At 36.4% G+C, this 10,682-nt stretch overlaps 1 protein-coding gene across 1 annotated transcript; it reads right to left on the bottom strand.

The window, feature by feature from the left end:
- Nucleotides 1-1,907: 1,907 nt before the first annotated feature.
- Nucleotides 1,908-8,628, bottom strand: LOC144349518 (organic cation transporter protein-like). Its single transcript, XM_085505294.1, has 8 exons — nt 8,269-8,628; nt 7,974-8,077; nt 6,691-6,845; nt 5,856-6,027; nt 4,585-4,758; nt 3,449-3,666; nt 2,478-2,586; nt 1,908-2,313 (listed from the first exon to the last, which is right to left on the bottom strand). Exons 1-8 carry the CDS (start codon nt 8,626-8,628, stop codon nt 1,908-1,910), a joined length of 1,698 nt encoding a protein of 565 aa, XP_085361420.1.
- Between the last annotated feature and the right edge of the window lie 2,054 nt (nt 8,629-10,682).

Here is a 10,682-nt window from a genome sequence, read left to right as displayed (position 1 = left end):
TCAGATTGTTACATAAATGAGAGTCGTGGCCTTTCATTTGGGAACAAATAATTATCTAAATGAGGCAAACTGTTCGTGCAAACGCCAAACCCCAAAATGCTGTGAAAGCTGAGACAAGTTCGAAGGTCATCAAACTGGATATTTCATATTTCGATGCATGTGTGCGAGCTTCAGGAAACTGCGGAAGATTAAACAATGTGCATATACATGTATTAAAATATTCCGAAACCAAAAATAAAGGTTATTTAACCAATTATAAAGTGATTTTGACAACAAATGAATATATCTGTAAAATATCTGTCCAAGATGCCTCTATACGAATTCGACCGTCATTATCAATAATAGCGGAGCCAATGAAAGTTATTTATATACATATATTTATATTATATACATGCATCACATTTGCACTGATTTGGCAATAGTCCAAACTTTAATTACATTCAAAATCGCAAAAGAGTAGTTTGAATGTGTCAATGCCTTGATTATGTATTGAACTTCTTACAATAACAGGATGAGACTCCAATCTACAACATCTGTACATTTATCCCATCCGAGGTGCTTATAAATAAAGGTGGAGACCGATAAATAGCATATTCTACACTCCGTCAATTTCCACAGGTGATTTACATGCTTGTTTCTGTAATATCAACGTAGAAGAATCATTAACAAATGCCGACCTCAATTATATAAGCATAACATGTTTTCATGTTACTTCACAATTCAATGAAATAGTAAAACAATAAAGTATCAAATCACAGGTTCCATTAAATAACGGGGATTGCTATTGTGTTACTTTTATATACGTATATGAACATTCCGTGGGTTGTATATGTTTGGAAAATAATTATAACAGAATTGCAATTGTAAATGTTACATAGAGTTGTTTGCATTCAATTTTTGTAACATTTGTTATATTATAGAATGGAATGTTCGACTGTTACATATAAAATTCATATAAGTACATTTTCAAACAATATCCCACAGTAAATTGATTTAGGTTAACGTTTTAAAGAAATCGAGTCTATTAAATGCATGCATACGTTAGTATCTGTGTGGAGGTACCAGCGATCAGCGAATGATCGAAACCAGACAATTCGTACTGAGTCCATGAATAAAACATTTAATTGTACTTTTTTATTTCTTTTCTGTATTTCCTGCCATAGAACACTTTGGCGTTCACTTATATGTATCAAACAGAGAGACCTAAATATACCAATTTAAGCCACGATGACATGTCGCGATGTTAATGTACGAGATAATATGAACTCCCGTAAATAAATTGTTACTTTAGTGACAATACAGCGTAATAGTTGTCGTTGAAGAGTTGTTTATTTTAGAATATTTAAAAGTGAATTGGAACCTGGAACGTTCCACAGAACCGTGTCACAGTTCAATTACCATGTCTGAGTTGTGCATGAATGTAAGCCTGGTGACGTCGTTAAGAACTTCTAATATAGTGGTTAATTAGGAGCTTCGTTGTGAACTGTATTTTTGTGAAGATTGTAGAGAAAATAGATGAAATGACATGTCAAAGTATGTTTGGTTCACAATGCAACACAAAAGGTATATCACATTTAATAGTTTTTGACATCAAATTCAATATATCTGTGACGTAACGGGGTTTAAGTAATCTCGTTCTCTGGACAATTATGTTTTGTTAAGTAGTCGCCTCAACGGCCACAGATTGCTTCTCAACCCCCTGCCTTTCGCCTGTACGTGGGCAAAACGCTATTTTACAAGTCTGATTTTTTGGTTGGAATGTTTAGAGGTTTTCAGGAAAAATGCTTTCAATTATTAACGCAATGACTTACAGAGTAGATATTCAGTCTCAGTTCCTTTATTTTTACTATCACTTGAATTTACTTTGAAACACCAATTGCTGTGAGAGGAAATGGAATCATATATCATTAACCACCAGATATTATAAGCGCTAAACATTGTGATATTATTACATCGATACCTGTGTCGGTTTTAATCCCCCATTGTGTATCGCAGTAGTTACTGTCGCAACGTTCATCTACAAATATGAGTTGCTTTCCCGGAATCAACCAATCAGAAAGACATACACGACAGACGTGTTTGATGACATTAAAAAAATACCTTGCAAAACGTTCGCCTTCCTCTATAGTATCCGGCAGTGGCACGCCCATTGTCTCCGGTAGAATTAGAACTGATACACCAGTTATGATGGACATCCCGCCGAATATAACAAAAGGGAATGGCACCCAAATGTAATCTCCCAAAAGAATCACGAACGGTGCCACAATTCCACCCATTGTTCCAAAGGTAGATGCAAATCCGAGTCCTGTATTTCTGTAATGCAAATAGCCATTTGTGAAATGAGCACGTGTGATATAGATGCAAATTTCAATTTCATAATGACCGGTAATATATTTCCCTCACAAAGTGTGTTGATTTTTTCTGCCATCGAAACTTCAATACGGTGTACATCACGCCATTATACATTTCAACCTTACCTGACGGAAGTCGGAAATATCTCGGCTGCAAATACGAAAACAATAGCGTACGATCCGGAAATACAAAATTTACCAAACAATGCCAATATTGTCACCAAATTGTCTAGTGCTGTAACCAATTATATCACATATGAATAGTTGTTATTAAAAGTTATATTAAAATCTACCTAGCGACCTAGTTCAATCGATTTCTCCATCGCATGACTTTATATACGGTTAGAATAATATAAAAGACCGAAGGCACCACTAATAGAAATGCAGACCCAGAACGATCGTCAGTAGACATTCCAACATGTGTATCTATTAGGGAATAATACTCGAAAAACTTAAGGGCGTAGCGACTGCACTTATTATTACATAATATCACATATTATCGAGACGGCGGGCAACAAAAATATCAGGTACGAGAATATATTTCAAATTGAAACCTTAGAACTGCCTCTAATAGAAACATTGTGTGACAATCTCATTCTATTTGAAGCAATCAATGAGTCTTGTACGACATTTATTCGGATTGGAATATGCCTGAATGCAGCGTGTGTGGATACAAACTTACGAACTTGTGAAATGTATATTGCAATGTATAATGTCTACACCACAGTCAAGAAACTACATGTTTATAAACTATAAACGTATTTATTATTCACGATTCACATTTTTCTGAACGACACTGACTAACTTTGTATTTTGGGTTGATTAAATCGTTGCTTCTTTGCCTCGAAAGATACGTAATAGTCGAGATTCACATAGACACTATTTAAGAAGAATTGGTGGCGTGACGTAACAGTTTCTCTCGTGAACATTTTTCAGACTCAACAGATCATTACTTCCTGTGACGGTGATTACAATTGACCGAGACAAACTGTTTACGTTGCATTGTTAGAATTCTAGCTTATAGTTGAAGATTAAACATGTTTTTTTTGTGCAGTTTCGAAAAGTTTGTTTTGTAAATAAAACTGATTCATCCTCACATTTACTACTGACGGGGGCAATAGCAATCAACGCCATTCCTCCAATCATCATAAATATACACGTCGGCCATCTTCTTCCAACTCTGTCTATTAAAGACCAACTTAGAATATATGCGGGTATCTCCACCGCGCCGGAAATTAGGAAACTGGTATATACATTATCCGAGAAGGAATCAGTGTTGGCAGATAAACCATAGTACACGAATACGTTGCAAAACCTATAAAAATAATATGTGTTTGAGATTCAAGTAAATTGCTGCTATGAATAAATAAACATCATGGAGGGTTGCTAGTTAATTCACCAGTTAATAATAAGCCAGCTAATTAGAGGAAACAAAAGAGTATACACGTGCCAAAATTCTACAAAATTGAGCGTATCCATTTGCGAATATAAATATATTAGACAAATATAGACACAATTTTTACTTACAAGGCCAGTGTCACAATTATAGTACTGCGTCTAAGATTGGAAGTTTTCATCAGATCGAGAACTGTGTAGTGTACTTCAGTTATTGACTGAAAGATTAAATGGCGGTCGTCATGCAAGAACAAATTACCAACAATTCACATCTCGGTTACCCATCATGCATTGCGACCCAAACAAATAAATTGAAGGTATGTTGATCACGGTAAATCATTCAAAAAATATTGTGAGGATTCACATACATACATACAAGTCATTCATATTTAATTTTTTACAGAGGAAGAAGAATGTATTTTCAAGAAAACATATGCAAAATAATCCGAATTATGGTCTTTTAAAACATTTTCCACAGGAATCTATGTTAGCACATTATTCCATGCATAACTTATACTTATTTGATGAAACGTTTCTGCCGAAGGAACCAATTGTAAACTACTCAAAACATGCATTTTTGATCAATTTTCGAAGTAGTTTTGGGGAAAGCTCGGTGACCATATATTTTTATTTGGGAATACTGAATATTACAGAAACTCTTGCTGGATTTCAAGGAATTCTGAGTATGTTTGTTTTTAATGATAGCGAACTAATATGTTGTCGCAAATTATGTGGAAGATTTAAACGATTACATTTGGAAACAGTGAAAAAAATCGCCATAGACGCCTTAACATGCCGATTGCACACAAAAACAAATAAACACATGCGGGAACTGTACGTGATTTCAGATGTACAACTTGCCTCAATGCAAGTATCTTGCAATATCTTTTCATCGTTTAAACAATCGTCTGGCAATACAACATTATTCATTTTTGCTGCTTTCTGAAGAATTTTGTTTGCTCGGTCATGTTTCTTTTTCTGGATTAACCATCGCACGGATTCAGGTACTAGCCTACGTAGAACAGAATAAACCAAACCAAACGTATATCAATTGTTGGCGTATTATGGATCTACTGTAATAATTGAAAAGACTAACAATGATTGTTTTTATGTAATACGGGTCAACGATCATACGGATTCCGGAATTAGCCTGTGTAGAACAGTGAAAATATAACTTATGTTAATTATTGGTGTGCTGTGATATTATTGAGTTGTGTTTAAAACTTACTTGAATCGTCATATTTCAAGTATTTGAAGACTACAAGCAACTCAAGAGTATCACAGAATCATGCAATTACAATTCTACTAAATGACATAGAAGTAGGTGAAATATAGAAGAAAATAATGTGATTATTTTTTAGTAATTTTGTATGTAAGACCATTTTTGTTATCAGAATGTTGCCGATTTGACGCACTATAAGTCGAAACGGCAGGTTTTCCCCTCGTGGCATAATGCTCGAAACCCAGAACAGTGTGTTTTATAACTGTAAAGTGTAAAATTACTTAATTAATTGCTGACCGGAGTATCAAAACGGTAGTAGCGAAAAGTAGCGTACTATAAAGACGATATACTAGTACCGTGAATTTGAAGGCTTTTGGGTATTACTCTACTGTTCTATCACGGGCTGTGTGTTGTCAGAGCGTACGTTTGTAAAAGTTACGTTTCTCCTTTTATACAGAAAAACAATTCATCCATGACCTGTGGATGTCACACTCATATATGTATGTATTCCTCCGAGTAAATGCTGATATAGAATGCTGGACGTAAACAGTCCTCAAGCAGGTGTAAACACCATACTTGCAATTGAGTGGCGTCCCCACCCGGATGTACCGTGGTCTCAGTTTGAAGTACTACCCAAGATTAACATAGTTTCCCCATCATCTCTAATTCCCAGCATCTGTTGACCAATCAGAATTAGAATCCTATACCAAACCAGCCTTACAACTTCACAGCTTAAAATGTCTCTACTTTCTCAACAACACTCCGCCGGTGTATACCTGCATAAACCAGCTGTGACACTGTCGCCGTTTGGCTACCCCCTAGAAACCTCAACAGCATGTGCTGTTAACATAAAATACACGTGATATTAACAACAGAGTAGGTATTACCAGTAGTAGGAAACGAACGGAACGGTCAGAATCGCCAGTAGCATTTCAAGATGGCGCCAATTTCCGTTTACTGCCTTTGCAAGTACAGCTAGAATCACGCACCCAATTGCATAGAACAAGACAGCGAACATGCCAACAAAGTTGCGTTTTCCAGGTCCCACAAGCTCTATACCTGTGATTGAATAAATAATATATTTGCATGTATGATTAGTTCAGACCAATTTACCGTGGAGAAATAAAATACCCGACGCGCGCGGATAACAGTGAATGGCGACAAAAGTGTGAATTGCGACTCTACGATTGCGTACAACTGTAATAATTGTTAATTGTGTATTTCAATCGTCGATTATAAACAAATTAAGGCGCTACAGTCGGCGCGCACTACTAGCTGTTGGTCCGTTACTGTTTTTGTGTCAGTCTTTGATGTTTGTGATGGTATTTCACAAACGTGTGCGTGTTCGAATTTCGTGTAAACAAACAATGTGTACGTCGCAATGGGTCCAATAAAGAACAGGACGCGCTGCAATGACTGTAGTAATACTGAGTCAAAATGACCTTTGTTATACTAAATGAACACACATGGAAGACATTTTAAAATGCCCATGCTTCTCTAGGACAAATAATATCCAAACAGCTTCCAGCTATTGCATGTTATGCGTTTGGTACTTTTTTTGAGGTTCAATTTTCCACCGATTATAATTATTATTTAAAAAATAGTGAAACACGCAGTCAATGCCCGTAATTTCATATAACGACCTAGTTACGTATATTTATTTTTAAAAGTTCAACGCCCATACTATTCGTAACAACGTGCACTAACAATTTACGTACTTACCTAGAACAAATCCAATGTTATAAATACCAATTACTAGAAACCCACAAAGAAACTGTCCGATTGCAAATATTGAAAAAGCAGGAGCAAACGATGTAATAACCGTCACTATAACAGCAAATGACAAGCTTGATACAAATATAGGTTTCCGTCCAAATCTGGAAATGAGCAACCGAAATTTCACAATTTTAGTTAAAGCGGGGGAGTCGTCACATACGCATGCGTCAGACGGCTATAGCGTATCATTGTTTACAAACAAGCGTCTACCCACGAGCCTTTGCGTTTTTAGCGTGTGTTGTCAATCGTTTTGAATCGAATTTGTTTATATTAAGGTAGAGATGCAGGTTCGTGGGCACTTGGAAGTGAAATTTTTGTTTGCTTTTTATTATCCAAACACTCTTGGCTATAGACTGTTAAAATTTTGTAGAATTGTGAATAGTGGAACATACTCAAAAGACGATTTTAAAATATAGATAGCAGGTGCAAACATTCTCTCTTTTGAATGCTTAGCAAGATTTAACAAGGCTGTACATAAATAATAAAAAAGAAACATGGTGAAAAAAAGAAATGACGGGATCTCCATATTATGCACTATATTTAACTTTTTACAAAATGATAATACATTTAAATTTGGAATTGTTACAGCCATTTTAATTATGAGCATTAGCAAACTTCTCACTGAGTGAATTGTTATGCAAATTAGCAATTATCTCAGCTTCTTTTTAGTGCACATCCCAGAACTTTAAAAAAAATAGCTCCTAGACGCTTTGACCTTTTGTTTTGAAATTTTCACAAATGATTGACAATGTGTTTATCTTCAAAACGCCGTCGGGGCATTGTTTTTGGTTGAACAGTGTTACAACAATCGTACAGACAACTAGCTTGGGTGTTAATTTATGCATAAAATTGAAGTAGTGAAATTTGAGCTGCTGCCCTGCAAAATTGACAACTGGTAGACAGTTTTCAAGACGGCACTTTCTTCATAGTAAACAGATGTACCCATAAACCAATTTTGACAGGAAACAGAAGCATGGTTTAGAAGCTATTTTTTTTAATCACTTTTGACCAAAAAAAGTACATTTTTGTGCATATTTCAAACTACAGTGTCCATAACAAAATAATACTAACAAAATGTTAAAATTCATACAATAAGCTTTCCGAAAATATATAGTTTTGTGGACAAGGGAGGTCATCTTGGTTTCCTATTTAACTAATTAAAATACCTGTCAGGTAAACTGCATGTCTACCTTAATACATAAAATGAAGAAGAAAAAAACAGATGGTACCTATCTGCTAGTTGGCCTAGTATATATGAGCCAAATAGTGCACCAACTTGTGAGAGTGATTTAGATAACTGTTTCATCCAGTCGTTGTCACACACCAGGTCAAACTAGAATGTCCAACAAAGAATGAGTCTATATTATTGAAACCATAAAAATGTTAGTTACACTACACTACACTACACTACACTACATGACACCACCATCGATTACATTTAAATTGTAGAGCAATTCCCTGACATATATAATGGTACGTTCCCTATGACGTCACAACTTCTTACTATCACAGGCATGTACTTACGTCATGTACGACGGTTCTCTCATACGCTCTGGTGTCATATACCCATCCTTTGTCACAACGTATGACATCCGTGCCTCCCTCGTGACATTCAGGTACTGTCCTGTTATAGCGAACACACTGCGACCATTCAATTACACCCTTATCAATCTTGTACGGAATCGTACAGTTCTTCAATGGGGAGTTTATGCGATACGTCTGGTTTTTGTGAATTCGGCAGTAGTGATCGGACGACCCACTGAGGAAGACGTTACCCATGTCATACCAAGCACTCGCCGAGATGGCCAGGGATATGAGTAAAACTTGGTACTTCTGGTAACGACCGAAATCCCCAAGGATGACTAAAATGTCTTCAAAACTCATGTTGTTGGTCGAGTACAGCCGAAGCTTATCAGAGGACAATGCGATTGAAACATGGTTTGTTCAGAGGTTAACGAGCGTACTGTGTGATTGTACGTACGTAGTTTGTGATACCGCGTTACCAAGTCAAATTCATGTTCACCGCTATTTATGACAATGCAACTATGGTATGTATAGTCATAATGCAAAATATGCGTACGAGTCATCGTGTTATGCAAATCATTACATCACAGGAACACGCGTTAATTATTGATATAGTATTGCGTCACTGCATTTGTGATGCGTTGATTTTAATCTTTTCTCAATAAATTCATTTCTTTTTCAAGTGTTCCGAATTTCATCACAATACATAATACAATGTTGTCACATTTTCATTCAAATAATGAAAAAAAATGCGCAGCGCGATAATAACAAACATATCAATCATTCAGTGCGTCCTTTTATATTGACTAAAAGTGTTTTACCCACGGGCGGATTTGTAGTGTCGCCGACCTTTGTATGCGATAGATCAGATAATGATGGCTTTCGAGACATTACGGGAAATATCGTTAATACTTTCTATCGCTAGAGTCTACCATAATATATAATAATTGTGCTAGGATCAAGGAGAACGAGTGGCTATATTCTCATTATCTTATTAACCTTCGGTCAGCAGCTATGTAAATAAATAGTTAGAGTATTAATATCTTGGTCATATACCCTTCCTGTAGATCGATCTTCTGATTATCTTTAACACGTGTGTTCAGTGGTCTAGTTCTCGTTGAGCTGACGTTGTAAATAAGACGAATTTTAAACAGGCTCGCAACCCGTGATAAAAAGAAACGATGTGTATAATTTTACGGGTTACCGAAAAGGGCGTATAACTGGTCGGGTGCCAGTATCCAACACGGTTGTTACCGATTGTCGATGTTGAAGCGCGGTGGTCGTCGCGCAGCTCGTGTTCGAATTTCATGTTAATAAACAATGTATTTTACACGCGTTGTATACGTCGCTATGAGTCTCATATCGAATAGGACGCGGCGCGACGACCACCGCCCTTTAACGCAGTTCTCGAAATGACACATACTATACCCGTTTTTTGCTGGGATATAATCCGTGGAACTTCATATCTAGCACAACCATATTTTCAGTGGACTTGGTTCACACCTTACACGCCTACGTACGAGGTCGCATGCTTTTGATGATAACCCACACTTTTTCATTTCACGAAGTGGAGAAGAATATACAGCTAATGTAACACACATCTTACCTGGATGTAATAATTGTGTGACAGATTGAACTACTATATGTTATTTTAAATTTTATTTTTGTCTTATTTCAAATACATTCACCGTAATATGAGATGCCTTCAGATCACTTTCTGATATTATTTTGAATCATTTTTTGGTTCCCGGATTAGGTCACAATTCCATCACGATAAATCCGATAATAAATATTCTGGTGCTTAAGTAACAAACATGACACACACATTTAAAATGTAAAAAAAAACTTGCATTTAAAAATCAATTGAAGGCAAAAGGACGGACATTTGACTTCTTCTGCGACTTTTTACGATTTGAAATCAAGTATATTAAAGCGGGAGGGTCGTCACCTGCGCACGCGCGAGAATTGAGTTCTAAGCGATGATAACAACACACGCTAAGAACGCAAAGGATCATGGGTAGACCCTTGTTTGTAAACAATGACATGCTATGGCCACCTGACGCATGCGTAGGTGACGACTCCCCCGCTTTAAGAGTATGCATCTCACTAACAGAATCCCAATTATGGCCAAACTGCCCAACAAATCGCGCCCTGTGGCGACGATGTGCTGCTGTGACGTGAGAGAAAACGGTGTAGTTCAGAATGACAACTATGTTCGGTTGTGTGGACGTTTGTTACTTAGAATATAGTTAATGTCTCTGATTGAAACCTTTATTACTGGCGGGAATACATAACAAAATGATATAAATACTGTGAATAGCACATTTCATTTAAATACGTTACTGCGTTTCTTCACTAGCGAACAAAACTTGTATGATAGTTTTACAGTGTCCGATTCCGTTTTTACGTAGGAA

The sequence above is a fragment of the Saccoglossus kowalevskii genome, chromosome 11 (assembly GCF_978046115.1).
Source record: "Saccoglossus kowalevskii chromosome 11, keSacKowa6.1, whole genome shotgun sequence".
Taxonomy (NCBI): Eukaryota; Metazoa; Hemichordata; class Enteropneusta; family Harrimaniidae; genus Saccoglossus; species Saccoglossus kowalevskii.
This window is presented reverse-complemented; position numbering and strand designations above follow the sequence as displayed.

Bases quoted from the DNA above. Each gene is read 5' to 3' on its own strand.
- LOC144349518 (XM_085505294.1), bottom strand. From the start codon at position 8,628: ATGAGTTTTGAAGACATTTTAGTCATCCTTGGGGATTTCGGTCGTTAC. The intron at 6,028-6,690 runs GTAAGTACGTAA...ATTCAATCACAG, and splicing joins TAACATTGGATTTGTTCTAG to GTATAGAGCTTGTGGGACCT. The intron at 4,759-5,855 runs GTAATACCTACT...TGTTCTACGTAG, and splicing joins CCGTTCGTTTCCTACTACTG to GCTAGTACCTGAATCCGTGC.